Raw genomic sequence first — 26,635 nt, forward strand, 5'->3', positions numbered from 1 at the left:
ACTTCGTGACATAGTCTCATCACGTTTACATGTGATGGCACGTCTTGCGCGACAGGCGTCCTTTGCGTGATGAAGGATATAGACGTCCACGACCATCCCTGACTTGCGCCAGCTAACATGACGTCGGAGTCTACATCGAGCACTTCGCTCTCTTATTTTGCGTCGGAAAGTCTCTGTCAATTTTGCGTACTGGCGACGTTTCACGCAGACCAAGGGCCTGTGCTCGAGCATAGTGTACCTGTGCACACTGGCCTCGACGAGCACATGCTAGCCGAGCAAATGATCCCTGATGGCTTACACAAAAGAGACGGTGACTGGACATTACTGATTCGCCGCGTCTCGGAGCTTTCGCTTCCACATGTGCCTGAGCGACCAGCCCATGTTGTGACCAAGTCGCCGCATACTGAGGCTACGGATGCAGGCGACTGCATCTACATTCTTAGCTCAGCGCGCACCATTCATACCGCCGATGCGCGTCGCGGTGCAAAGCTTTTTGCATTGGCTGTAGGTACGATGCATCCACACGTTTCCCTGCTAAAGCCTGTGCTTGTCCTGGCTCTCGACGCGTACGTCACAAACCCTAGCCCATCCATTCTCGTTCAGCTGCACGAATCTTTGAACTCGTTGCCTATATCAACACTCTCATGTGTCAGCTACTCGGAAAAAGTTCGTATGCGGAGCGATCCCATCCTACATGCCATGTACCACAGTAGTGGCAACAGTACGCGCATGGTCGCGTCGCCGTTGTCATTCTCCAAGCAAGATGCACCATGCACATCTCTCACATCTGTCGCCACACATATGCAGCTGTATTCGGCACTTTCTGCGAGTGATGTGACGCTTCCAACGATGCGCGAAAGTCGGCGCCATTCTTCTGCGTCAACCAGCTCCATGCATAGTCGTCGCTCTTTCGTGCGCTCTCGATATCTAATTTCTAAACCGCAGCATATGTGTGGACCGAGCCACTACTACATCACAAGTATTTCGTTTGGACGTGTGTGCATTCCTATCAGCATTCCTTTGTACCTTTTTCCCGAGGAAGTCGGCGAATACTCGCTATCGCGTTTGTTTTCTACGTTTGGCTTTGTGAAGCCCTCAAGCAGCCATGGCCTGCAGCACAAGCAGCACCATCGTTCGCCCTTGCTCCAGCATCATCACCACCAGCAGCTGCTATTGTTGCATCCACACTTGCATTCCAATGGCGTCTACACACATCCCGTCACACTTCTGTTCAATGCGCTCATTACACACAAGCGCGTTTTGTTTGTCGCGTATCACTCACCTGCCACAGTCGTTGTCGAGCATGTGCTGGCAGCATGCGCGTTAGTCAGTGGATGCGGCGCCGTGCTGCGTGGGTTTGTTGCAAGTTCTATACCTTATGTGACACTAGCGAGTTTGGACACGCTAAGATCGATGCGTGGATTTATCGCCGGCACGACGCACCCGCGGATCGAAGAGCTTGGGTGCTGGGATGTGTTGTGTGATTGTGAGTCCGGACAAATCATTGTGTCAGCAGCAACGCCGGCCCCGCCGCCGTTCCTACCCTTTGATGCACAAAACAACCGACACGCAAAGCGCACTTTGCGGTCGATGATGCGCTCAATGCCAGAGTGGATGCTGGGCGACGAGCGAGCAGATGCTCCGGACGTTTTATTCATGCACCAACTTATGGAGGCCGTCAAGCAGCATGCGAGTGAATCATTTCTTCGACATTGGTGCCAACTGTATGTGCGGCAATTTGTGGCGCTATCCATGCAGCACGAGCAGGCATTTTATGGTGTGACTTTGTGCCATATGCTGCCTGATTTAAGATTGACCTCACAAACAGCGCGCGACATGTACTCGCTGCGCTGTCATGCGCTGCGTATCGAGGCTTGGCGCATGACGCCAAGCTACCGTTGCTTTCTACGAGATATAGCAAACATGAATGGCCACTACAAGCACATTTCTGCGACATTTTGCCTCTCACCGTGCTCGTCACAAGCAGATGCAACGCCTAGCGATGGGGCATATGAGGCCAAGCGCAGCCAGGGGTCGTCTACACATGAAGGACACATTACTAATAATGTGCGTCGATCCTCGTGGGATATATCAGGGAAATAAATAAGACAATATACAGCCGCATATAGTCTGTGCGGATTTGTTCGAGCTTGATCTAGAGTCTTGTACAGCCGTGCGCTTCAGGAACGCCTGCTAAATGCGGGAATACTCGTCACGTGAGTGATGGAGCTCGTCCAAGTACTTGTCTGTCCCACACGCACGGCCGGGCCGTCGAAGCGACGACGTAACGCCGCGACAAAAAGTCAGGGGTGTGAGAAGTGTCTTTTCATCTAGGAGAACCCAAGGCTGGTGTATACACGGGCGTCTCAGCAGCAGTTGACTCTTGTTCCCATCACCACGAATCACAAAAAAAAAAAGAACAAAACACGTGTGAACGCAAAGAACCGACATTGAGCTTGCGTCCATAGCAAGAAGGTGACGACGACGTTTGGCCTCCCCTCGTGCTTTCATGCCTCGTGTGTGTAAGCCTACTCCTGTTCTTCCAGACCGTTTCTCGAATCAACTTCCTCAGCTTCATCTCACCACGCTCACATCACCCATCGACACTCAAGTGAGCGTGTCGGCAGTATCGGACACGCCTAGTAATTCGCTTGCCTCCTTGCTCACAGCCGAGTCTACCAAAACCAGTGTCACGTCGCCGCAAATGAGCCCACCACTTCCAGTAACACACCTGCCCCAGGATCCGCATGATTCACCTAAGCCTTCTCCGTCTGTCTCGGTGCATGTGCCCGGTTCTGTGGCGACCGGTCTCAAACACGAGCGCCCAAGCTTCCTTGACGAGTCCGCCCTGTCGCCCCATGAGTTTGATGTATATACGCGCTGGGCCAGCCGCATCAAGCCGGCGCATTCGCGTCGCCACGGCTTACTGGATGAACATGCGGCCGTCAAGTTTTTGCGCAGTGAGCTTGGCGTCTCGGTCGATGACGAAATCAATGTATGTATTTTGCTCCCTATTCCAGCTTGCTAACATGACACAGATTCTCTCGTTGTTTGAACGTCTGCCTCTTGGCATACGTCATGGTCACTTTTATGCGATGCTCCGCCTTGCTGCTTGGGCACAGCGTGGCCACACCGCGTCCCGCGAGCTTATGTTTGTCCAGACGGAGCCAGCACAAAGTCGGCGGCGTCGTGGTCACGTTGGATCGCGAGTCTCAAGCACCGCTTCTGTCGTCGACCGAGACATGACTCCTGTGCGCACTGGCTCGCTTCAGCGGTCGCAGTCGCTGTCGCTGTCACACTTGCAGCCAACGTTGCCACCACACGCACAGCCCATGCCGACACCGCTCGAGGTGCCAAAGGCACCACCGCGCCCAGTACCCGATGATCATGCGGTCAACCGGCGCGATACGTCCAGCTCAACGTACAACGAGCCAGAGCTTGGCTACCACAAAGTTGTCTTTAGTCCGTCTGAGCCACGCCTTGTGCGTCCAATGCCTGTCGTTGCACGCCCGCCCGGTGCTCAAGGCACACCTCACATTGTCTCTCTTGACGAGGCCGAAGCGCAGCAATCGGCGCAAACGCGTGCCCATGACAGTAAGCAGGCAACAGGGGCGTCAGTGTCAGACGTGCAGTTGCCGCCCGCACCGACGCTGCTGCGGCCCTCAGCACCCATGCCCATGGCACAACAAGTGAGTCCGCTGATTCAGGCAAGTCTCAATGCACGCAGCGAGTTCAAGAAGGCCTCGCGGCAGTCACGGCCAAAAACGTTCACGGTGCTTTCGAGCTCTAGTGGTCAGTTCCAGCCTGACAAGCCGCATCTGTTGAATGGCGAGGTGGTATCGCCGCACCTGCTGTCTCCAGATACGAAGCGCCGAACGACGTCAGCAACGAAACTATCATCGCAAATTGCGTCGCAAGATCTGACGTCGCCATATACACCACATGTATCAGCGGCAGCGGCCCGTCCCATCAACGAGAGTCTACAGGGTCAGACCATCGCGCCCAAGCCATCGTACTTTGGTCGCGAGCGGGGTGTTTTGCCTGCATGGCTGCGCGAGCAGTATGAAGAAGGCAATGTGCTGTATCCGCCGCCTGATCCGGCCGACTCGTCTGTCACGAGTGTATTTGACGCCCTGGATAACAAGGCGCATCATACCATGAATGGCAGCGAACGGGCCGCGGCCAGCATCAACCGTAACACGCCCTTCTTTCCTCCGCATGAGCGCGATCGCGAGCGTGCTGAGCGAACGACACTGAACGGCACGGGCCCTGCACAATACCGGAAGCTGAATGAAGAAACTTCGGTCGGCAAGCGCTCGTCGAATGAGTCGCTCGGTCAGGAGCGCGTACCCAAACTGTCAGGCAGCCGTTCCAAAGGCACACTTGCAGCGAAAGGTCGCCGCCTCGAACACAGCCAGAGCCAGTACTGGGGCACACAGCTCGAGTCTGGCACGTACGCCGGCTTCAAGTCCATGCCGTCGACGCGCGATTTGCGTCTGCAGCTGCCGCCACGCATCTCGACGAAACGCTCCTTCCAGATCCGTCCAACGCAGGAGTTCCAGCCCTTGCTTGCGCCGCCACCACCACCACCGTCAAACGAGCTGCAGACCCATGCTTCGATACCATCGCAGGTTCCGCCGGCACCATCGTCGGCACAGCCTGATCCGTTCGACAATATGCGTACGCCCGAGGAGGTGGAGAAGCAGCTGGCTTCGCAAGACAATACTCGCACCGATTCTGCTGCGCGGCCTTTCCACGCCGACGTGCCGCGTCTCTCACGCACCCAGTCATGGAATACTCGACAGCCTGAAGTGCACCGCTTCATGCTGCAAGAGGACGCGACACGATCACAGCTTACTCAGAAGCATGAGCGCAAGCTTAGTGGCTCGTTTGCCTTCGGCACGCCACTGGTGCGTCGCGCATCGCAACGCCAGGGAACGCCACGCGACGAGTCGGGTCCTTCAGGCTCAGCTGAGCGCGGTGCCGCGTCTCGTTCTCTAACACAAATGCCAGCGCCTGCTACGCCCCGACAAGAGCTCTACCGAGATCTTGGCTTCTTCAGGACAGACGATGCTTCGATGCGCAAAGGCAAGAAACGCGTTGCGAGCACACCGAAATTGAAGGACTTTAGTGACGCCATGAGTGATGCTTTGCTACAGCATCCACCTCAGGAGCAGCCGAAGCACGCCACTGAACCGGTGACTGCCGAGAGGCATCACGAAACACCCGCTAGCCAGGAGCCCCTCCAACAGGATGAGGCTGTGTGGCGGGCTCCTGGGACTGCAAAAGGGAAGAACGGCTTCCAAGTCCGCCCGCTGACAAACCCGTGCCCGCTAGGCAGGATCATGATAATGTGTCTGATACGTCCAAGCAAGAGGCACATAACCTGCGCATGCCACGCGAAGAACCGCGTGCTGCAGACGTCAAGTCAGACAGCCCACATGACACTTGTCCATCCAACGATGAGCCACGTGGTGCTGATGACGCGAAGCCAGAAAATGTGTCAGAGGACGTTGCCACCACTACTCCCACCACTGACAGTGCCGAGCCAAAAGATGCAGCGGCAGAAGCCCCAGCTGCAGCTCGACTTATTCCTCCCACACAGGTGGATCGCTCACCCAAGTCCATGCTGATGACGACGATATCTTCGCCAGCGATTTCATCTCCAGCTTTGGCCGTGTCTCCAATGAAAAAGCCTGATCATACAGCTAAGGAGGTCGCCAGTAACGCTGACCTGGATGTGGACTAACGGTGCGGTCTGATCATGTTGTTGTTGGTTCATTTGCCTCCTGCCTACAAATATTATGCATAACGGAAGCAGGACTTGAGATGGTGGATTTTTTTTTTGTTTTGCAAGGCTTTTCGCCCCTGCCAACACAACGCTATGCTTGTTTAACCTCATCTTGCATTTCTACTTCTACACTTTTGACTTTCGCGTTTTCTTCTTGCTTTCTCCCATGTTCATTTTGCGCTCCTTCTGTACAGGTACATAATCTTGAACACCCATGTATGTCTCATAAATATAGCAGCAACCGTATGCAAGGAAATACCGGCAGCAGTAGCTCACGAGAGTGGTGGACGTGTTTAGTGTGGTGCAACTCTTAGTCATCCGCCGACATGAGCATCCTCCTCCATCACCTGCGGTTGTCATTGACGCGACCCCACAAAGCGGAGTGTGGTAGTATATATCATGGCTCGGCGCAAGTCTGCCTACGCGGATGAGGGCACAGATTCCGATGACTCTGTCGTTTCGGATGGCGCTCAAAGCCCATCACGAAAAGTACCATCATTTGTTCCTTCTAAGCGCCGAGCGTTCCCTGCATTTGTTAGCTCGAGCGCCAATACGACAACGATGAGTGCCGAGCGCAATGATGATGACGACCCAGATCCAGTGATTGAGAGGCGTTCCTTCGGTGCAGGACTGGGCACGAAGAAGAAGTATGCACCGCAAATGCACGAACGTACAGATGACGATGAAGTGCCTGCTCGTACCGGACTTGGATCGGCACCAACCCCGATGTCAGCTGGCCCGGCACTCTCACGGACGTCAGGCACCGGCAGCTTTGATCCGGCAGCACTTATGCGCCAGATGGGCTGGTCCGGTGGTGGTCTCGGTAAGCATGGTACAGGGATCGTGAACCCGATTGAAGTCAAGATGCGGCCGAATCGAGCTGGTGTCGCGTTCGATGGGCGGAGAGAGACTGCTGTGAATGAGTCTGCCAGTAAAGGCAAACATAGCGGGAATGAGAGCCGTCGCCGCGCGAATGTGCGCTCAAGACAGTCGAAGAAGCTTGACGACAGTGACGAGGACGATGGGCATGGTGATGATGATGATGATGATGATGATGCTGACGCCGACGACGGCGACGACCATGGTCGTGTCACTTCGGCAGCAGCATGGAAACGGCGCGACAAGGCGCATAGAGTACGAGTCGTCTACCGAACATATGACGAAATGGTTGCTGAAGCTGCTGGGGAGCTCGAGACGACCATCCTCGACGCGAGAGGGTCGGAAATCCGTCAAGTCGACTCTGTCGCCGCTGCTTTGGCACAGAGCCAGCCGGCTGGACTAACAAATGTTCATGAACATATACCCGAATTGCAGCACAACGTTACACTTCTTTGCCGACAAAGCAAAGAGGCACTCGATCGTCTCGCACGTCACGGCGCAGGGATCCGTGAAAGGCAACGCTGGCTTCAGCGAGATCTAGAGGCATTGCGAGTACGTGCAGAGAAAGCGACTGAGGAACATGAGCGCTTAACGTCTGTGATGCACGTTATCACTACTTTACGTCAATCGGGCGAAAACAGCACATCTCTTGATGACCTTGCACCGGCGATGGAGCGAGTGGCGTGGCTCCCTCGTGAACTCATGGAGCAGTTTCAATTGGATGAAGCTGTCGCTGGAGCGCTGGTCCCTGCTTTGCGACATACTTTCGCTGATTGGGATCCATTGGCTGAACCGCATCGCGGAGTCCAACGACTGGCGTCCTGGCTTTGTTTCCTTGCTCCCGCCTTCACATCATCCGCAGCATCCCATGCCGAACGGCCCATGACGCCCTGGGAAAGCGTTTTATGGAACATATGGATGCCGGTCATACGCTCAGCGCTAACGAATACTTGGGACGTGCATGATGCGGCGCCGGCCGTAGCTCTTGTCGAGACATGGCGTGACATTCTACCACCTTTTGTGCTAGACAATGTGCTGGACCAGCTTATTATACCGAAACTTGAGCGTGCCGTTCAAGGCTGGACACCCAACCAGCCCAATCAAACGCAAGCTGTACCACTTCATGTGTTTGTACTGCCGTGGTTGCCTATAGGCGAGGCGCGTCTTGTCTCTGTGTTGGGCGAGGCACGTCGTAAATGGCGAAGTGTCCTTGCATCCTGGCATGTGAGGTTGGGCATTCCCGCCCACTTCCTCATATGGCGCAGTGTCTTTACACCTAAAGAGTGGGAGGCACTGCTCTTGGAGCGCATTGTGCCCGCTATGACAAAAGCACTACGAACGCAATTCCACGTCGATCCAGGTCAGCAAGACATGCGTGTGCTTGACGGCGTGTTGGCTTGGCAAGGCGTTCTGCGCGACAGTGTACTGAACCGCTTGTTCGAGACGGAAGTAGCGCCTCGTTGGCTCGACATCTTGCACGCATGGATTACGCAGACAGATGCAGACCTGGCAGAAATCGCCGCTTGGTACGAATTTTGGCGTAGCTGGTTTGCTTCCAAAGCTACTATCCCGCTGCAGGGCGTAACATGCATGTTTCGACAAGCACTTCAGCACATCAACGCGGCGCTGGACCGTGGGCATGACCGCGTGACGACGCCTCGGCCCGGAGTGTCCGGACCCACGGCTGCTGCGACTGCGTCGGCCACAGAAGCGACAACACCCGTTGAAAGCGCTTTAGGCTCGGCGAGCACGGGACATGCCCGACAGGGAGATGCACCGCCTCCGACGCTCGAAGATGTGTCGTTCCGTCACATTGTCGAAGAACGAGCGAGTGAACGTGACCTATTTGTGCGCTCACTCAACAAGCTAGAGCCATCTAGCGGTTTGGCTTTGCTACGCGTAGCACGGCACGTCGACGGAAAATTCGGTACAACGTTTTATCTGGACGATGATGTTATCTTTGTCGCGCTCGAGCAGGGCGCGGCAGAGGGACGAGTGACATACGAGCCCGTATCACTGGGCGAATTATTGGATCGGGCTTCACGGGCATGATGAGGATGATACACAGCATTATTTAGTATACCCTTGCTTGCGAACAAGAGGAATACGTAGGTTGGCACAATGGATCGACTTACGCAAGCGTACACGCTCATGTGACGTTAGTTGGTGGAGGCTCAGGCACATCAGACTCTGACACGGAAGGTGCGGCGGGGGCAGACGCCGAGTCGGATGGAGTCGCTGAAGGTAAAGGCTCAGTGGGTGGCGCCCCGGACTCGGCTGGTGATTCACGCACTCCCGCCGTGTGTGCTGGCTTAGAGACAGTTGGCCGTTGTAGCGGCATATGAAAGTCATACACATCCGCATCTATAGCAGTCATGGCCTCTCGAGCCTCGTCCTCGTCCACGTCGAATGCATCGAGCCAGTCAAAATATGCATCTGCCGTATCAATGCGTGGAGCATCACGCGGACGAGCCGCATAATACATGGCTGGATCGACATGCCGCTCACAACATGCCTTCAGGAAGGCACCTGCGGCAAGCACAGGCGCATCAAAGAATAGACACACAGGATCACGCATGCAGTCATTTAGGATCGTCCATGCAAGACGAGCCAAAGCAGGTTCAACTTCCATCGCGCGCGTCGCACGCACCAGCGCCTCATGTGGCTGAGGCACCACCAGGTCAAAGCAGAGTGTCGTTAGTAGCGCTTCCTCATGCAACAGAATACAGTCTCGCCATTTCGCAAACTCGTGAGAGCCATGATGCGAGCGGAAAGAACGGTCAGCCCAACGCATTTGACCTTCTGGCGACTTGTCGAGCGATGCCATAACAGCATCGACGATAAATGGCAACTTCCGTAGCGATTCCTCCGACTTGCATGCTAGAAACACACATGCTGCTGCTATTTCGTAATGAGACCATCCGCTGCCAGCACGATGGACCTGCAGTGGTCGGCGCATAAAGAAGCGGTGAAAATACGTCGCAGCTGCAACCATGACATGCTGACCAACTTGGAGAAATTCGCCCATCTTGTAAATAAGGTGTACCCCCTTACCACGGAGAACACGCTCCTGCTCTGACGTCATGGTCTGTGCTAAATGTTTGTTAGGCGATGACGATGCATCCAGGAGTGCGTCATATACGCCCGTCACACTGGGTGTGAATTGCAGATCCTCGCGCGTAAAGAGCCACTGCGTCGCGGCTGCTGCGTCTGCTGAAACCGCGTCAGCCATGCCTCGTCGTGCGTAATGGCTTTTGGATGGTGACTTGCGTATACAAACGAAAGAGGCGTCAGTAATCCAGCACGTCGCTTAGGCTTGTGCGGATACCGACGGATGAACGGATGAGTTCAATGCCACTTGGGTCGCCCGTCAGTCTTTCTGATTGTCGGACGACCTCGGACACAAAGCTCGCTTGACCAGGCCTCGCTAGCCTGGCTCAGACAGACCCCCAACCTAACAAACTCCACAATCTCCCAACTCAAACTTTTACCTCAGGCCCTCCATCCGCTACCCTCACCGAATGTCCAAAAAGATACGATGACAATACGACTAGGTCGAGGAACAATGATGGAACAGATGTTTTACTATTTTCATTTTACCTATCGACTGAGATATCATTCACCAGTTCTGACGCTCCATGTCTACCTGTAGAGTCGAAAGAGTCCATAGCATGCAGGCAGGCACACGGGGCAAGCCAGATGTGCATGAAGACGTGCGAACTGCGATCCGCCAGCATAAATCAAAATGGAACGACACGAGAAAAAATGAAAATCAAATGCAGCGACGCAAATCTTCCAATTGTCTTTGATTCGATCTTGGCACTTGCCCCTACCACATAGCAAGAAAATCCAAAAGAAAAAAAAAATGAAGCATGGAGAAATGCAAGAGATACACAGTCAAGGTTGTAGCCCAGAGACAAGATCAGAATTCAAATTAGCCTAGGCAGCTGCAACACGGAACGAGGGATGAAGCACTTGCTCCTCTAGCGACTTACCCGCAGGAACCATTGGGTACACATGTTCATTCTTTACAACGCGTGCTTCAAAGAGGATCGGCTTCGTGTTGTCGTACTCCACGAATTCCTTCATTTTGTCGGGAAGCTCGTCAAGCTTGTCACAGCGGATCGCCTTGACACCCATCGCCTCGGCCAGCTTAACAAAGTCGGGATTGTGCATTTCTGTGTGCGAGTAACGACGCTCATAGAACAAATCTTGCCATTGCAAAACCATGCCCTGAAACTCGTTGTTCAGCAGCAAAACCTTCACACCAATGCCATATTGCGCAGCAGTGGCCAATTCCATAGCAGTCATACTGAAACTCGCATCGCCATCAATATCCACAACGACACCCTCCGGCTTTGCAACCTTTACACCAATCGCTGATGGAAGACCAAAGCCCATCGTGCCTAGACCACCAGATGACACCCATGTGCGGGGATAGCGCCAGCGGAAATGCTGTGCAGCCCACATCTGATGCTGACCTACGCCTGACGTCACAAACACATTGTCTTTCATGTCGCGCACAGCTGCATCAAGTGCTTCAATTACTTCTTGCGGCTTCATCAACTCCAGGAGCTCAGGGTTCGACGGCTCGTACGTGAATGGGTACCGCTGCTTCCATGCCTGAATCTGCTTGAGCCACTCACTCCGATCTGGCGACGTCGATAGGAGGGGTATCATGCGCTTCAGGTTCGCTGTCACGTCGCCTTCCACGGCACACGTTGCCTGCACGACTTTATTGATGTTCTTCGGCATGATGTCAAAATGAACAATTCCACCCCGGCCCTCAGCCGCTGCGACATCGGCAGCAGGCGCAAATTTGTCAACACGGCCTGTGACACGATCATCGAAGCGGGCACCCAGCGCAATGATCAGATCAGCACTTTGCATCGCTAAATTCGCATACGCAGAGCCATGCATACCAAGCATGTGCAGACTCAAGGGGTGCTCCTCGTCAAATGCACCCAGTGCATGCAAAGTCGTTGTCACAGGAATGTCCTGCGACATGGCTAGTTCACGAAGCAGCTGTGGGCCCTCGCTGTGGGCAACAATACCATGGCCCGCATAAATGATTGGTCGGCGTGCAATAGAAATAAGGCGCGCAGCCTGCTCAAGCTCAGGCAGAACATCTGCCGGCGTTAACAGGCCACCCAGGCGTGACTTGCGCTGCATGGCTGTCTCGCGACTAGGCATCTCCGATAGCTCGGGACTCGTCCACGAATGGGGAATCGGGTGCTTGAGAATCGACGCCGTCACATCTTTGGGCAAGTCGACAAGCACAGGTCCACGGCGTCCACTCATAGCAATTTTGAACGCTTCATTGATGCGACGCGGCAGCTCAGCAACGTCTTTTACCATCACATTCCATTTCGTGCAGCTGCGGCTGATACCCACGACGTCGGCCTCCTGGAATGCATCTGATCCAATTGCCGATGTGGCAACCTGTCCACAAAATACAACGAGCGGCACACCATCGCTCATGGCGTCCTGCATCGGCGTCACCACATTCGTCGCACCAGGCCCTGACGTCACCAGCACGACTCCCGGGACACCGCGTGCACGCGCAAAGCCCTCAGCCATGTGTCCTGCACCATCCTCACGACGTGGTAGCACAAAGTTGAAATGCTTCGATTGGTAAATCGCATCAAACACAGGCAAGATCGCGCCACCCGGATACCCAAACACAGTGTGCACCTTGTGTCGCAGCATCATTTCATGGAATATCTGTCCTCCAGACATGCCGACAAACGTATCATCAAGTTCAGCTGGGTCATAGCTCAGCAACTGGGACGGCGACTTGCGCACCGATTGGAACGAAGGAGCTGGCTCGGGCCGGGTCTTCTTCGCTCTACAAGGTGTTGTCGACAGAGCACGCACGGCAGCCACAGGCAGTGGCATGTATCTTTGCATCATCGTGGTCCCATGGAGGGCAGAACGCATTGCGTTCGCCATGCGGCTTGCATACATCCGCATCCTCTCCATCGAAGCAGCGTTTAGGTAAGAGAATGGGTGAAAACGGTCGTCCGGTGGTCTTCCCCTCACGCGGCTCCAATGCCTATCTCTCTCACTCGTCTTGGCACAACGCCTCTCACGCCGCAATGACTCAGATGCGGAGATATCACGTGATTTTATCATGACTGACGTGCGTGGCCTTACTATGGGGGGAGAGCTACGACTCAGCAACGCCGCGGGGTCAGGTGGGTGGGTGGTTGGATGGATGGGTGGGTGAGATGTGAAAGATGCTTGATGCTGCCTGCGAGCAAAGAAACAGATTGCATCATTAAACATCAGGGGACAAGAACGTCAGCAGGAACGAGAAAGTACATGTGTCATTATGTGCCACCTCGGAAGACAGAGGCTTTTTTAAACAGACGCATGGCGCATGAGCAGATGGAAGGCTTGCTCGACGTCGCCAGCAGCAGCTACTAGAGCATACTCGGCAACCTCAGGCTCCACAAGGAGTTCACTTGTCTGATATTAGTTAGCCACATGTACTAACGAGTACAAGGCGGTTGTAATTACGTACCAAAGTCAGAACATCAGCGCTCTTGACTTTGACGCCCTTGTGCCGGTCCTTCATAGCCTCTGGCACGCCAGCTGGATCAAGAAAACAAATTGATTGTATATTTGCTTCCATGCGCCCACGCTCGAATGACGCACCATTCGCATCGAGATCAGCCCATTCTTGAATGACCTCAGCTTTAGACGACATAGCACGACGTATTCGTTTAATATGCGCTTGGAACTTTCTCAAGGCCGATTGAAAGTAATGCAAAATCGTATCACAGCCCGGCTAAGGGGACAATAGCTGCAATGACGATGCTGGATTGTCGATAAGAAAAGAGCCCAAGATCGGTTGAGCAGGCGTATCTATATTGGATCGGATGATGCGATTTTATTCTCTCACCTCCACAATATCGCCACGTTGGAAGGCAAAGACGCGTACACTATAAATGGTGAAACGCGGACGCAAGTGGGCACTGAGACATTTAGCTGTCGGAATCCTGTGACAACCCCTGCTTTGCGTTCCACCGCCCCCCTTTCCCTCCCTTTTATTACTGACGCTCTCTACTCGTTCAAATACATCCAAGTCATGTCGCGGCACAAACGCATTGTGCCAGGACAACAGGAGGTGCCAGCTCAGGCGCCTCGGCCCATTCCAGAACAGAATCACCGCTTAAGAATGCTTCTGTGGATTCTCACAGCCACGACCATCGCCCTTATTGCACAACAATTGATGAGATGGAAAATAATGGGATCCAACAAAGTAACGGATTTGCTGTATGCCCGTGAAGCCCCACCATCGGCAGGCAAAGCCGGGGTTGACATGAACAGCGTTGCCGGGCATGCGAGTGTCGGCGCTCCTGCCATCGACCTCGTCAAGACAGAGACCGATGATACGGGACCAGTACAGACTGGAGGATCGCAGGAGGAGCAATACTTGCCCGTCCAGCTCGATGATGATGGTGAATTGGATATGGGCACGATGGAGCGCATGCTAGATATTCTGTACAAACGGCCTGATGAGATGGAAGGCTATGAAGCCATGGAGGCTGAGCCTGGCTCGTATCGGTTCCGCAAAGAAACACGCGAAAACAATAAAGCGTGATGAACAGGTACCTGGGTTGTCGAACCACCATTTCCTGGTGTTTCTACGCCTCGACATCAGAGGTATTCGTTTCGCCTGCAATGTCGTCGTCGTCTGGTCCCTAGTTAGTTGTTTTTTTTTTGTAGATACGCACCATAGGCAATATCATCCGCACCTAGTGCATTTTCTGCTTGTGACATGGTCATCATTTGAATCAATTCCTTGCCTAGCGGCGTCTCGGCACGTGCACCAACGACAAGATCCATGGGACGCAGTCCCGCATGATTCAGTGTCGTAGTGCTAGCGCCTGCATCAAGCAGCTGGTGCACAACCCAGTTCCTAGCCTCTTCATTTTCAATTTGGCAGGCAATATGAAGGGGTGCGTTGCCTTCAATGCGATTCGTCGCGTCTACGTCAATGGCTTCGTCAAGAACGGCATCCAGCACATGCGTTGCAACGGCCTCACATGCGTAGTGTAAAACGGTATTTCCGAGACCATCAACACCATTAATATCGTATTCGATGGGAGGTTGTGCATGAAGCACTGAGTTTAGCAGTTCAAGATTGTCACTCCGTGCTGCGTGGAACAAGATTTTACCTGGCATATTGCATAAGATTTCGACTGTCGCTGTGCCACTCACTTGTATTGACGCGGTGCTCGTCTCCCATGATTCGAAACTACAATCTTTGCGACAAGATGCGAAACGATGACGAAACAACAGCACCCTTCTCAGAAGCCAGCTAGCACTGGTGCCGACTAGTATGGTTGGACAAGGATGTGTGTATGAGTGTGGGTGTGTGTATGTGGATAAATTTAGTCAGCGATGTCGGATGGATCTGGTCCACAATTTTTTTTTTCCCTTCGTGCGCGTGCTCTCTAAAGGCCACGATTTTGTGATGCTCTCTGGCGCCCAGCGCTCGAAAGCGCGTGCCGAGTCTGCGCGCACTGTACGTGCGGATGCAGAAAAGGACCAAGAAGTTGAGATGATGTCCGATGAAGATCTCGACGGTGGATTTGAGGATGTGGAAGATGATGAAAGTATACGCGCTGGCAGCAAAACTGAGGTGAATGAGATTGATGACGACGATGCTGCAAAGAATACGTACGAGCGCATGGCTCCTGAAGGGGGAAGCGCATCATCACATGGAACCTCTTCTCTTTACACGCTTCCATCGAACGAGGAAATTCATGGTCTCCAGGAAACCAGTGATTTGTACATGAACAACATGTTCAAGCTGCAGCTCGATGAAATGCTCAAGTACATTCACCCTTCTGGTGGCCACAAACAAGCAATAGAGCATTTGCTCCGGAGCCTGCAAGCTTGCATCATGTGTGTGCCAAAGATCGACCCGCAACCGCTCAGCAAAGCCGTCCAAGAACTGACGTCCCGCGTAGGACACAGTGTGCATATACCGCTTGTTGAACCTGTACCGCGAGAAGATCCTGCGTACATGATTGCCTTTGAACCGCCGGAGGCGTTAAATCTTGTCGGAAGCTGGCCGCTACATACCGTAACGCGGCGTGTAGGTGAGATGGACGTCGATATGGAAGTGGTCATGCCGTCCAAGCTGTTCCAGGAAAAAGATACCTTGAATGCTCGCTATTTTACGAAGCGCGCATTTTATCTCGCCGTCATACTCGCATACGTGGAGCAGAACCACGCAGCCTTGGGTGTGCGTGCCGAGTGGCTGTATGTGGGAGGCGATCCAAGGCGTTCCTGCCTTGTGCTTAGGCCCACGCCCGAAGCACACGACCTGATCAAAACACACACAGTCGTGCGGATTCACGCCGCTCACGCGCCAGGGACATTTCCTACATCGCGACTCGCGCCGAACCGCAACAATATGCGCGGTTCGGCGATTGGCGCGTCCGACCAAGACACCGCATCACTTCCTCCCACACCCATATACAATGCGTGTATTGCAGCCGAGTCACTCCGTCTTGCACATCTCGTGTACCTGCATGCCACATCGGAATGGTGCAAGGGCTTTGCAGAGGCATGCCAGTTGCTAAAAATTTGGGCTACACAGCGTGGATTCGGTGCGCTACACCTCTTGCACGAGCATGATGACAAGCATGCTACGCGCCGCGTCGTTGCAGGCACAGATGATGCGCGCTTCGTTTTGTGTATGGTGCTTGCACATCTCCTGCATGGCGAGCCGAAAGTGACTGACACTAACATGGAAGCCGGATCCTACCCTGGCGTTCGGATGCGAACGAAGCTTTCCCCAGGCCTGTCAAGTGTGCAGTTGTTCCGCGGTGTGCTCGAGTATCTCGCGAAAAACTCATTTGCCACACCTGTTTGGATGAAAGCACAGCCAAGCTACGGCCTTGCTCCTGCAACAGACATTTCTCCCGCATCGTTCGCTGGTGTGTTCGAGCGAACCCTTGTTGATCCAAGTGGATGTGTAAATCTGTTCGCGCATTGGCCAGCTGCATCTGTTGACCTTTTGCAACTTGATGCTGCGCAGTCAATGCGTATGCTTAGTGATGGCAGCGATCACTTTGCCGACTTGTTCCTCGTCCCCCAGTGTACGCCGCTCCAGCGCTTCGACGAGACAGCGTCGATGCATCTGAACCTACATGCACGTGGCTCGCTCGTGCACCGTCTGGATGCCGGCTCACCGTCGCTTTGGGCCATCCGGCGTGTCTTGGATGTGAGTGGGCATGCGCTAGGACGGCGTGCGCGCGTTGTGGCTATCTGTACAAACCCTCAAAAGACATGCACAACGGAGCAGCAAGCCTCTGGTGGCAGCGCTAGTCCCAAAATCGTCGAACTTGGTATGTGGCTAAATGCAGAGCATGCATGGCACCAAGTCGAGCATGGCCCGTCCCCTGACTCGCCAGACGCTGCGGCTTTCCGTGCTTTTTGGGGCAGCGTCGCTGAGCTGCGTCGATTCCGAGATGGGCGTGTGCGAGAAAGCATTGTATGGCCCGTGTCGACTCTTGCTCAGCGGCAAAGCATTCCTCGCCAAATCGTACGATATGCGCTCACACAGCATGCATGTGCGAAGCGGATCCGATTTTCCGGCGATGCATTTGTTGGCTGGCTCGACGTGCCGACATCCTTGGCACAACGTGTGTATTCCAAGGACCCGAGCGTCCATGGTTTCCAGCTACTTCAAACTGCCTACGATACATTGGCCCGCGAACTGCGTGCAATGGACGAGCTGCCGCTCTCCGTGACTGGCGTCACGCCCGCTGCCGACGCTCTCCGAAGTATGAGTGTGTTTGTCCCAGGGCCAAGGGACGTAACGGAATGGGGGCATGACGTGCCGGATGTCATGACGTATGTGCCTGTACACGATGTGATAATTACCATGGAAAGCTCCGGCCAATGGCCCGATGACTTGGCTGCTATCCAGGAAATGAAGACAGCTCTGTATGAGCGCATGGCTGATGTACTAAGTCGCCGCATGCCAGGCACCAAAATGCAGGTTGTGTACGACTCAGATGCCACGGCCCACGATGCCATTTACGATCAGACTTGTCTGCAAATCTTAATGCCAACAGGCTTTGCGTTTGCTTTGCGCGTTCATCATGACCGCGAACAAGTGTTGCTGCATCGCTTGCTGAACGACAAGCATGCGCGTGCACGTGCACAGGCCGCTTTGCGTCGATATGACATGCGCTTCGTACATGCGCCGACACACCACGCAGCATTGCAAGCATTGCAAGATCATTTTCCGGCCTTGGGACCTACGGTGCGCTTCGTACGCCGCTGGTTCGCATCGCAGCTGCTCTCGACTCATTTCCGTGCCGAAGCCATCGAGCTCTTGTGTGTGGCTGTGTTCCTGACAAATGCTCATGGGCCGCCGACGACCGGTATGCATGGGTTTGTGCGTGCACTGGACCTGCTAGCCCGCTGGGACTGGCGCGAGACACCGCTTCTAATTCCGCTGGAAAATGCAACACGCCTCGCACATCACCGCAAGGCTGCTCTGTCTGACGGGGGAAGTGCACTGCCAGACGAGACGGCTCCCGCATTCCCTGCTGCCCAGCGCGCAGACGTTGAGCAACACTTCCGCACCATTCGTGCACGCGATCCAGCCTTTCGACACTCCACCTGGGTGCTTGCAACAGAGATGGACTTGGATTCCAAGGCTTGGACACATTCGGCGCCCACAGCCATGGTCGCTGATGGCGTGAGGCAACTAGCGAAACGGTCCTTGCATGTGCTCAAGCAAGACACGAGCATAAGTACACCGCTTGTACGCATGCTCATGACACCTGCAGTGGAGGCGTATGACTTTGTCGTCCATGTCCAGCCGAGTCTTCATGTACGCTACGCCGAATCCATTGCGCCTGACTCGACACATTGGCTTGCTACGCGCAAAAAACGCGTATATGCGAATCTCGACGATACGCCTTTGCGGCCGTCTGTGTATGGCAGCGAAGTCAGGCCGGGCTTCGATCCCGTATACGAATTTGTCACCATGCTGCAGACCATCTATGGCGATGCGTTCGTCCTCTTTTACGATGAGTTTGGCGGCACGGTCATCGGCGGTCTTTGGAATACCGCTTATACAAAGCCGCACACATTCAAAGTGTCATTGCCTTATACGTCTCGGCCCCATGCCAAGGGCGTAGTACTGAACCGACCAGCCATTCTTGCAGAGATTCAGCGTCTAGGTCAGGGCATCGTTGAGCGAATTGATACCAAGACATAGCGATGTACTAGATATGATGCAGCTGTATGTGGTGGTGAGCTTCCATGCAGACACGCGAATATGGCATCCGGACTATCTTCCTTTTATTTATGGACGGATTATTCCTTCTCTTTATGCGCGCTTAAAACATGGAATGTGGCGGTGCGAAGTCGTCAAAGTCTGGCTCGCCATTCCGGGCACGCACATGTGAATCGAAGGGCGACACGGGGTCAAAGCGCGCATGCGGCGGCACAGAGCCGGGAGGCAGGAATCCTATCTCGGGCTGATTTGGCACTCCAGGCGGAGGTCGAGGTGTATGAAAAAGCGGGTGGTTCGGCCCCATGATCATGCCGTCGCCATGCATGGGTGCCTGAGGTGGAAATAGTCTTGGTGGCTGAAACGACCCTGTGCCAAAGGGACATGCGGCAGGACTCGCCGCAAGTGGATCGCGATCAGCATCACCCAATCTTCGTGGATCGTAAGGCATGCGGGATACAGGAGGGAATGAGGGTGTGTGCGACAAGGATGATGTGTCATGTTCAGTAGCTTTGTCCGTGTCGGTGGCTGTTCCGTTTGGATCCTTCTTCGTCAAATATCCTCGGCTAAGCACGTCCGCGCTCGTATTGTGGTTTGCATCTGCATGTAAAATATCCCTAGTCCACGCATGCAGAGTTGACTCGATCCTCTCTTTCGATACATAAACATCCCTGGCGCGTGTGCATATGAGTTCAGACGGCGTTGCTGCGTGAACTAATGACTCCAACAGGCACTCGGACGTGGAGCAATGTTCTTGCACTACGTTTGCATGCGAGGCAAGAACAACTGCATGTGATCCTAGCCTCACGACTGCGATATGAATCGTATGTAAAGGCTCGGCTCGTAGCTCATATGACCATCCATGCATGTCTGGACTCGATCGCCACCCGGAGGGGACGTTTTCAGACGAAAGACCATAGTGATGGGTGGCTAATGCGTGAAAAAGCAATGCAACTGCATCTAAAGGAGTGCGAAACTCTTGAGAATGTGCCTCGGAAAGCAACAACACTTGCCCCAGCACATGGTCAACAGGAACTGACATCGTACGTGGAGAAGACCCAACCAACGATCCTATGCCCCAATGCACAAAAAATGATGTTATTTCCACCGCGCATTGGTTGTGGCTCAGGCGCGTGCACGAGAGATTATCTCATAACCGTACTGATATCTATCAAGTCTTTGTGACAAGTATGCATAAGGAGGTGACCTAAGAAAATAAAAGAAGAACGCAACGTGCAACAAGCTTATCGAGTTAGACGTGCAAAGTCTCATGCAGTCCGTCATTGAACCAGCATCCATCTTTCCAGTTTCACTCCGTCTTCAGACGAGCGGTGAACGCCTGCACAGTTGGAATGGTAGCTTGCCACCAACAAATGCCCACGAACGAGACCACAGCATGCGCGCTCCCGATGAATACAGTATTGGGCACCTGTTCAAGCAATGGGAACAAATTTAGTACGAATACAGGTAGTTTATATAGCACAATCCCAGGTGGTAGCAGCCAGAACAGGATCGCAACGATGCCATGGAACAGGAACAACTGCAACGCTAATGCGCGCTTCCCTGGTAAATAGTCTGGTAGCATAAAGCACAGAAGACATCCAACGCATGAAGTCAAGATAAACGTAGCCAACAGCTTCATTATCAAGACCGTCGACTCTGTTACATTTGCCAGCGGAAACGCATATGGGTGAATATACGCAAGCATCGCTACGGGTAGCTCGAGAAACACGTGCAAGAGCCAGAATACATTGAAGGCGGACAGTCTGTTGATATCCATGTGCGACATGTTCGTGAGCGACAGGAAGCGAGTGGTTGTTAGAGACTATTGTTCGACTGTCGCACAGCCGTTGTCCCTGATCGGGGCTTGCTGCGTCCGAGTTCACTTTGTCTCGTCTTCGGTCCTAGCGGGTGGAGCAAATGTGAATTAAGGCGATCATCTTTGACCCGCTCACGAACCTCGGAGAGACCAAAAGTGCACGAGAGACAATGGCTTCCCATGGTCTATGAACAAGACCTATTTCCACGCGCCTTTCATCCACATCTGCAGCGACGACCGTAAGCGCGTAGAACGATCCGAAGATCAAGTCACCTGCTTTCTGCTTGGCCCCAGCTGCTGACCTGGCAGGCCGAGCATACGTCTCCACATACGCCAAAATCCTAACCGCTCCTCACACACCCACAATCGAGAAGGGCCACGTGATCTTGCCCTGTATCATCTCTGTCACCGTTATGTCGTCGTCGTCAGGGCTCCAGCGAAGGCGGGGCGTTCACACGACGGGCGGTGATGATGACACTGGTGAAGGTGGAGTACATGAGAAAAGAGTATCGGCTATAGAGAAAGTTTCGGGATCCGGTTCCATTTCCACCTACGATTCAAAAAGAGGGCATCGGCTGGCTTATGATCCGCGTGATTTAGCCGATGAGAATGAGGAGCAGACATACCCACGCATCACACTCATGGAAGAAGTATTACTTCTCGGTTTGAAAGACACACAGGCATATCTCTCGTTTTGGAATGACAAGCTGTCTTTTGCACTTCGAGGGTGCATCCTGATGGAGCTAGCGCTGCGTGGCCGTATCCGTGTCATGAGCGGCGCGGAGCAAAAACGCAGGGACGTGGGCGAGCGCACCATTGAACTTATGAATGCAAAACTAACGAACGACCCACTTCTTGATGAAACGATTCGCCATATCCAGTCTTCGTCACCGACCAGCGTGGCGGAATGGATGGATCTGCTGAGTGGTGAGACTTGGAATATGATGAGACTCAGCATGCAGCTTAAGCAAGTACGCGAGCGCTTGTGCAAAGGTTTGGTGGAAAAGGGTATCTTGCGCACTGAAAAACGCAATTTTCTGCTATTTGACATGCCGACACATCCTATCGCTGACATGTCAGTCAAGGATGCGGTTCGTCGACGAGTATATGCGATTACATCGGCACAGTCTATCCATGCCGAGTCTTTATACAAAGAGGAAAATAGTGCAGGTGGCCGTGTTTCTTTGCCTGTAACACGTACCATGTGCATGGTGACGACAGCACTGTGTGCGGATGTTCTAGAAAACGCGCTCCAACATTTACCGTTGCAGGCCCAGGAAATTGCTACACAGCACGTCGAGCACTTAGTCGAGGAATTTTCGCAATGGCCAATGGCGCCACAGACATCTGGCGGAGGGATCCCGCCGCAAGGCTCCATGGATGCCATGCTTGCGCGACCGATAAATTCATCGCGCAGTTCCGTGAGCAAAAAAGGCAGGCAAAAAATGGGTGTGAGCATTGAGGACTTAACCAAGGCAATGCGACACGAATATGATACGGGTGCACACGAATCGGCCTATGAGGTCATTGCGGCCGTCCTCTCTGTATTTCTGCAAATGGACGCTATCGTATAGATCGATTGTTTATGTATAATGGTTCGTTTTGCATTTACTTTACAATGAATACATGCGCTCGGCTTCATGGCAATTTGACTGCTGCACACACACATATGTGTCTCCAAGCTCGCATCGCTTTTGCTCGACAAACGGACACGGACATTCTTTAGGTTCATTTACGCATGCGAGTGTGTCGCTACACAGGAAACGATCGCAATGTGCTGGATTCAAGTTAGTCTTACACACACAATCTCTCCCTCTCTTTCTCTTTCTCCCCCCCACCAACCCCCTAGTCTCTTCTTGACTTGACATACCTGCTCGCACACGGTCTTGGAACCATGATGCATCGCCCGCGCTATGCGCCTCTTGCTCGTGAGTCTGATGATGGAAAAAGCTCCCATGATTGAACAGGTTTTGAAAAAACTGTCCCTGCACGCAGAGAGCGAGATACGCGAACAATAAAATCGTGAATCGGACGATCATTGGCGTCGTCAGAGCGCGCATGTTGCAACACTTTCGTCGCTTGAAGGGATCCGACAATTTGGACGACAACGTTCGTAATATCCCATGAGTTGGTTGCTGACGTTTTTGTCAAAATGAGTCCTTTTTTCGCTCCACACATTGGCTTCATTGAGCATGTCGCTTATGGATGGCGAGCACTGTGCATATGTGACATGCGGCCGGCTCTCGTTTCTTCCGATTAAATGTACACTATGTTCCGCGATATTTTGTGAAGAGCACGCATCTCCAGAGCATCATATGTGTCCGCATGAACGAAACCACGCTCAGCCTTCGGCAAGAGCCAATTCCGCTCAATCGCCGCCGTCGGCACGTGTTCCTTGCCAAATGCAAGGTTGTCGCGCATTCTCTCTTCAAGTACAATCCAGTTCATCTTTTCAACATCGTGCGCCACGTTGTGAAAGATGTCATGGTCTTTTTTGCTTGAAACACCGCTCTGCTCAATCACATACATGTCAAGCTTCTCCGGCACAAACAGTCGGTCAGGAACGACTAGCGCAAGCAGCACAGCGCAAGGCAAAAGCACAAGTAGTGCTTGCGCAACACTTTCCAAACTATCTCCGAGGATGAAACAAAGGAGAAAAGCCAGGCCTGTGCTACGGTAAACTCACAAGACACGACCACACATGCGTCTGCGTTCAATCCCATCTTGCGACCATGTCTCCGCACTCAAATGTCTGATTAGCCACGATAACCTAAAGTACAACTACAACTCAGTGGATGCCGTTCTAGAATGACGATGCTTGCTCTCTTTTTGAATAAACTTTTGTAGCTCCCGCAAATCTAGTTCGATTTCCTCCGTGATACGTCGGGAATTCGCGAGAGTATCGAGCAGATTCTGTACTTCGTCCTGGAGGACGACGTTTGCCTGTCGCATGTCCAGCTGCTTCGGGCGTGTTGGTATCAAGAGTCGGTGTGGATTGTTTGGATCTCGCATAGAACCAGGGGAGCCTCGCATATATACCCAGACGTTCGATATTAGTAGCACAATAATCAGTACAGTCAATATTAGCACGGAGGGACTGGGCGTGAAAGGTTCAATAGAAGACGCGGCTGCTGAGACGGCCGACTTCACCTGCTTTCCGCCTTTTCCAGCGGACTCCGCAGAGCTCTTAGCCTCACTTACAGCAGCATCTTGGCGAGTCTTGGACGTGACGGCCTTTCTACCGCCATACACATCGGGATGATCCATGATGTACTCACGGATGGAATCAGATAGGCTGCGATAGTACTCTTTCTGTCATTCAACTGACGCCTTGTCAATCACGCCCTTGATCATGCTTCGTCCCGTCCATTCGACATCGCATGTGACGTACAAGCGACACCGGCCATACTCTGCCCATGTAAAGCACTGACGCGTACGCACGGCAAAATTGTTCCCGCTTGGCACATCGGGCGTACGGGTCGTTGTGACGGCTGTACAAAACTTATCAAAGTCCATGTGTAGCTGCTCGTCCGTGATCAAACACTTCGTTTGTTTAGGCCCAATAGGACCGTTGAGCGGTTTCGTGTACGAAACGGCACGTGCGGCTGTAGCATCAGGTATTGTGACCTTGTCGCTACTCCATTCTCCAATGTCGATGTCGAACAGCTTCTGGTTGTCGCTCCAAAACTTCTCCATAAAGTCATTGACGAAGATAAGATCAAACACTTGTTGCGGTGTCGCATCGAACACTTCATCTAGTACGACATTGGCCAGATGTGCCTGTTCGCTATCGCAATCACATGTTGTCGTGGGATGGTCTTCGCTGCCGTCAGCTCCTTCACTCATGCTGCTGTCCGAGTCGTCTGAATTGTCGTCGTCGCCCGCAACAGCGGTTGCGGGGTTTGCACTCATTGGGTCTTTCTTTTTGATATTTTTTCGCGCCTTCGACAGGTGCCTGCGAAGCTTTTCCCGCTTAGTCATCCCTTCAGACTTTCCTTTCGCATTCGGCGTTGAATTTGATTCGTTCTTGCCGATCGCAATTCCCTCATTTGTTTGTTCAGGCGTAAGCGACGTCCTTGGCGCATCTGTGCTGTCCCTAGGGTTCGGTGACGTCACAGAGGGCGCCGCGTTTGAAGGTGTTGCCGTTTCTGCAGTGAACCCTGGCGCTGCAGCCTCTGCAGATTTCTTATCATCGTCATCGTCGTCAGATAGGTCATTTTCCTCAGACGCATCCGACATTGACGCAGCCACCTCCTGTGCGGTCTCGCTTGGCGAGGACATTCGCCAGACACTGACAAGCATACTGTACGTGAGGTCGCGTGACACAAGCGAGCTGAAGAGGTAGCGATTTTGCAGTGTACGAATACAAATAGCGTTGGGTATGAGATAGGCTGTATTGCGTTTCTCAATCGATACCACATCCGCAAAAGCAACGGTAAAGGACGTGATCCAACCGAAAATATTCGAGTGGAAACAGAGGTGCGCCTCTGACACATACATTCGGCCTTGGATCAACAAGTCGCGTGAGATCGCGCAAGAATAGGTCTCAATGAGATAGTCGTCCTCCGGCAATGAGGGAAATAGAGCATGGAAGTCGGCATTTCGCTTTGAGCTCGCCACCGCAAAGCCAGTAACTTGATCGCCCATGTCGTTGTTCCATGAGAGCGGTCCACTGCCGTCTGGGACCAATAAAGGCGTAGAGAACTGCGACTTGCCAACCGACTGGCTATCTGGCGGCAAAAATTCCGCTGCAGCCGTGAGTCCCGGCATTTCAATCGAAGAGAGCGGCAAGCTCGATATAGAGAACTGCCTAGATTGCCGTGGTGATGCCACGATCTTCGGATGTTTAGTAGGCTCTGCTGGATTACCCTCATGATTTGTCTCGACAACGGCTCCTTTCGATAGGTCCCGGTACGCGCCCGTCGATTCATTGTTACCCATCCGTGGCGAGGTTGGTGCTGTGGGACTGGTTGGTGTGGTCGACAGAAACATGCCAGGCAGTTGGTCTTGTGGTGAAGCCAAGGTCCGAGCCTTGCGTGGAATTTCAGGCCCATCGTTCTCCTGCCCAGACTTGGCTGGCGAATCCTTGTAAGTATCAATTGTCAGCAATGGACGAACAAGCGAGTCGTGCGTTGTAGAAGTCACTGTTGGGCGTATCGACGCGGAGGAGGAAATGTCTTGGGCTGTGGAGTGTGGCAAATGTCCAAATTCACTGGGAGCACGAGAAGTTGATCCCGATCCCATATTGCGGAAAGTATCCACGTCACTGCCGCGTCGGCTCATCATCGAGAAGGGACGCGAATCCGATCCGTGGTGTGATGAGAATGCCTGGGGGAACAGGTGTGGCGCAACTGAATCGTCGTATCCTAGTGCTTGATTTGCAATATCATGTCGATTCATCCGGCTCTTACCTCCATTTGACTGACTTTTTGAAGTGCTTTCGGAGCGTTTCATTTTTGAGAAATGTGATGGCATACTTCAGCGCGCTGCTGCGTATGTGTTCGAAAAGAAACGCACACTCGCGTCTCACTCAAAACGACCACTTGAGCTCTTCGCAAGGTGCTAGGCCGGTAGGACAACGGCACGTATATTTGGTCGTTGGTTCTGTCACGTCAGATCCAAGACAACATTTTGGTGAATTCACCCAATCCGTCAAGAGACCCAAACATTTGGCTTCCTCCACAATCCTTCGCATTCCGTTCAACTCAGTGTCAAAGTGGAAGGATGCGTCTAACCCGTTTCGGGTCATCCATCCGACACAAGTGCACGTGGAGGGATATGTGATGAGTTTCATGGACAAACGAGCGATGACACATTTGAAACAAAAAATGAACAACCTTCTGCCTCGTCACGCTTTGGCATATTGGTGGAG

General features: G+C 53.2%; 14 protein-coding genes across 14 annotated transcripts; 6 read left to right on the forward strand and 8 right to left on the reverse strand.

Moving 5' to 3' along the window:
* Window positions 1-117: 117 nt before the first annotated feature.
* On the forward strand, window positions 118-2,103 carry MGL_1371 (uncharacterized protein; the record flags this gene model as incomplete). The annotated part of the gene is made up of 1 exon (XM_001731136.1): window positions 118-2,103. One exon carries the CDS (start codon window positions 118-120, stop codon window positions 2,101-2,103), a length of 1,986 nt encoding a protein of 661 aa, XP_001731188.1.
* A 406-nt stretch (window positions 2,104-2,509) lies between these two features.
* Window positions 2,510-5,121, forward strand: MGL_1372 (uncharacterized protein; the record flags this gene model as incomplete). Its single annotated transcript, XM_001731137.1, has 3 exons — window positions 2,510-2,995; window positions 3,039-4,910; window positions 5,014-5,121. The coding sequence occupies 3 exons, from the start codon at window positions 2,510-2,512 to the stop codon at window positions 5,119-5,121; spliced, it is 2,466 nt and encodes an 821-aa protein (XP_001731189.1).
* A 1,069-nt stretch (window positions 5,122-6,190) lies between these two features.
* MGL_1373 (uncharacterized protein) lies at window positions 6,191-8,722 on the forward strand (the record flags this gene model as incomplete). The annotated part of the gene is made up of 1 exon (XM_001731138.1): window positions 6,191-8,722. One exon carries the CDS (start codon window positions 6,191-6,193, stop codon window positions 8,720-8,722), a length of 2,532 nt encoding a protein of 843 aa, XP_001731190.1.
* Window positions 8,723-8,819: 97 nt separating this feature from the next.
* On the reverse strand, window positions 8,820-9,902 carry MGL_1374 (uncharacterized protein; the record flags this gene model as incomplete). The annotated part of the gene is made up of 1 exon (XM_001731139.1): window positions 8,820-9,902. The coding sequence occupies one exon, from the start codon at window positions 9,900-9,902 to the stop codon at window positions 8,820-8,822; it is 1,083 nt and encodes a 360-aa protein (XP_001731191.1).
* Window positions 9,903-10,609: 707 nt separating this feature from the next.
* MGL_1375 (uncharacterized protein) lies at window positions 10,610-12,583 on the reverse strand (the record flags this gene model as incomplete). Its single annotated transcript, XM_001731140.1, has 1 exon — window positions 10,610-12,583. One exon carries the CDS (start codon window positions 12,581-12,583, stop codon window positions 10,610-10,612), a length of 1,974 nt encoding a protein of 657 aa, XP_001731192.1.
* Window positions 12,584-13,033: 450 nt separating this feature from the next.
* Window positions 13,034-13,382, reverse strand: MGL_1376 (uncharacterized protein; the record flags this gene model as incomplete). Its single annotated transcript, XM_001731141.1, has 2 exons — window positions 13,034-13,141; window positions 13,197-13,382. The coding sequence occupies 2 exons, from the start codon at window positions 13,380-13,382 to the stop codon at window positions 13,034-13,036; spliced, it is 294 nt and encodes a 97-aa protein (XP_001731193.1).
* Window positions 13,383-13,763: 381 nt separating this feature from the next.
* On the forward strand, window positions 13,764-14,279 carry MGL_1377 (uncharacterized protein; the record flags this gene model as incomplete). Its single annotated transcript, XM_001731142.1, has 1 exon — window positions 13,764-14,279. The coding sequence occupies one exon, from the start codon at window positions 13,764-13,766 to the stop codon at window positions 14,277-14,279; it is 516 nt and encodes a 171-aa protein (XP_001731194.1).
* Window positions 14,280-14,383: 104 nt separating this feature from the next.
* MGL_1378 (uncharacterized protein) lies at window positions 14,384-14,863 on the reverse strand (the record flags this gene model as incomplete). Its single annotated transcript, XM_001731143.1, has 1 exon — window positions 14,384-14,863. One exon carries the CDS (start codon window positions 14,861-14,863, stop codon window positions 14,384-14,386), a length of 480 nt encoding a protein of 159 aa, XP_001731195.1.
* Window positions 14,864-15,245: 382 nt separating this feature from the next.
* MGL_1379 (uncharacterized protein) lies at window positions 15,246-18,929 on the forward strand (the record flags this gene model as incomplete). Its single annotated transcript, XM_001731144.1, has 1 exon — window positions 15,246-18,929. The coding sequence occupies one exon, from the start codon at window positions 15,246-15,248 to the stop codon at window positions 18,927-18,929; it is 3,684 nt and encodes a 1,227-aa protein (XP_001731196.1).
* A 121-nt stretch (window positions 18,930-19,050) lies between these two features.
* MGL_1380 (uncharacterized protein) lies at window positions 19,051-19,986 on the reverse strand (the record flags this gene model as incomplete). The annotated part of the gene is made up of 1 exon (XM_001731145.1): window positions 19,051-19,986. The coding sequence occupies one exon, from the start codon at window positions 19,984-19,986 to the stop codon at window positions 19,051-19,053; it is 936 nt and encodes a 311-aa protein (XP_001731197.1).
* A 267-nt stretch (window positions 19,987-20,253) lies between these two features.
* Window positions 20,254-20,733, reverse strand: MGL_1381 (uncharacterized protein; the record flags this gene model as incomplete). The annotated part of the gene is made up of 1 exon (XM_001731146.1): window positions 20,254-20,733. One exon carries the CDS (start codon window positions 20,731-20,733, stop codon window positions 20,254-20,256), a length of 480 nt encoding a protein of 159 aa, XP_001731198.1.
* A 443-nt stretch (window positions 20,734-21,176) lies between these two features.
* MGL_1382 (uncharacterized protein) lies at window positions 21,177-22,337 on the forward strand (the record flags this gene model as incomplete). Its single annotated transcript, XM_001731147.1, has 1 exon — window positions 21,177-22,337. The coding sequence occupies one exon, from the start codon at window positions 21,177-21,179 to the stop codon at window positions 22,335-22,337; it is 1,161 nt and encodes a 386-aa protein (XP_001731199.1).
* A 1,207-nt stretch (window positions 22,338-23,544) lies between these two features.
* MGL_1383 (uncharacterized protein) lies at window positions 23,545-24,030 on the reverse strand (the record flags this gene model as incomplete). The annotated part of the gene is made up of 1 exon (XM_001731148.1): window positions 23,545-24,030. The coding sequence occupies one exon, from the start codon at window positions 24,028-24,030 to the stop codon at window positions 23,545-23,547; it is 486 nt and encodes a 161-aa protein (XP_001731200.1).
* Window positions 24,031-24,078: 48 nt separating this feature from the next.
* Window positions 24,079-26,217, reverse strand: MGL_1384 (uncharacterized protein; the record flags this gene model as incomplete). Its single annotated transcript, XM_001731149.1, has 1 exon — window positions 24,079-26,217. One exon carries the CDS (start codon window positions 26,215-26,217, stop codon window positions 24,079-24,081), a length of 2,139 nt encoding a protein of 712 aa, XP_001731201.1.
* Between the last annotated feature and the right edge of the window lie 418 nt (window positions 26,218-26,635).

This window comes from Malassezia globosa (assembly GCF_000181695.2).
Source record: "Malassezia globosa CBS 7966 chromosome Unknown mgl_sf_3.1, whole genome shotgun sequence".
NCBI lineage: Eukaryota > Fungi > Basidiomycota > Malasseziomycetes > Malasseziales > Malasseziaceae > Malassezia > Malassezia globosa.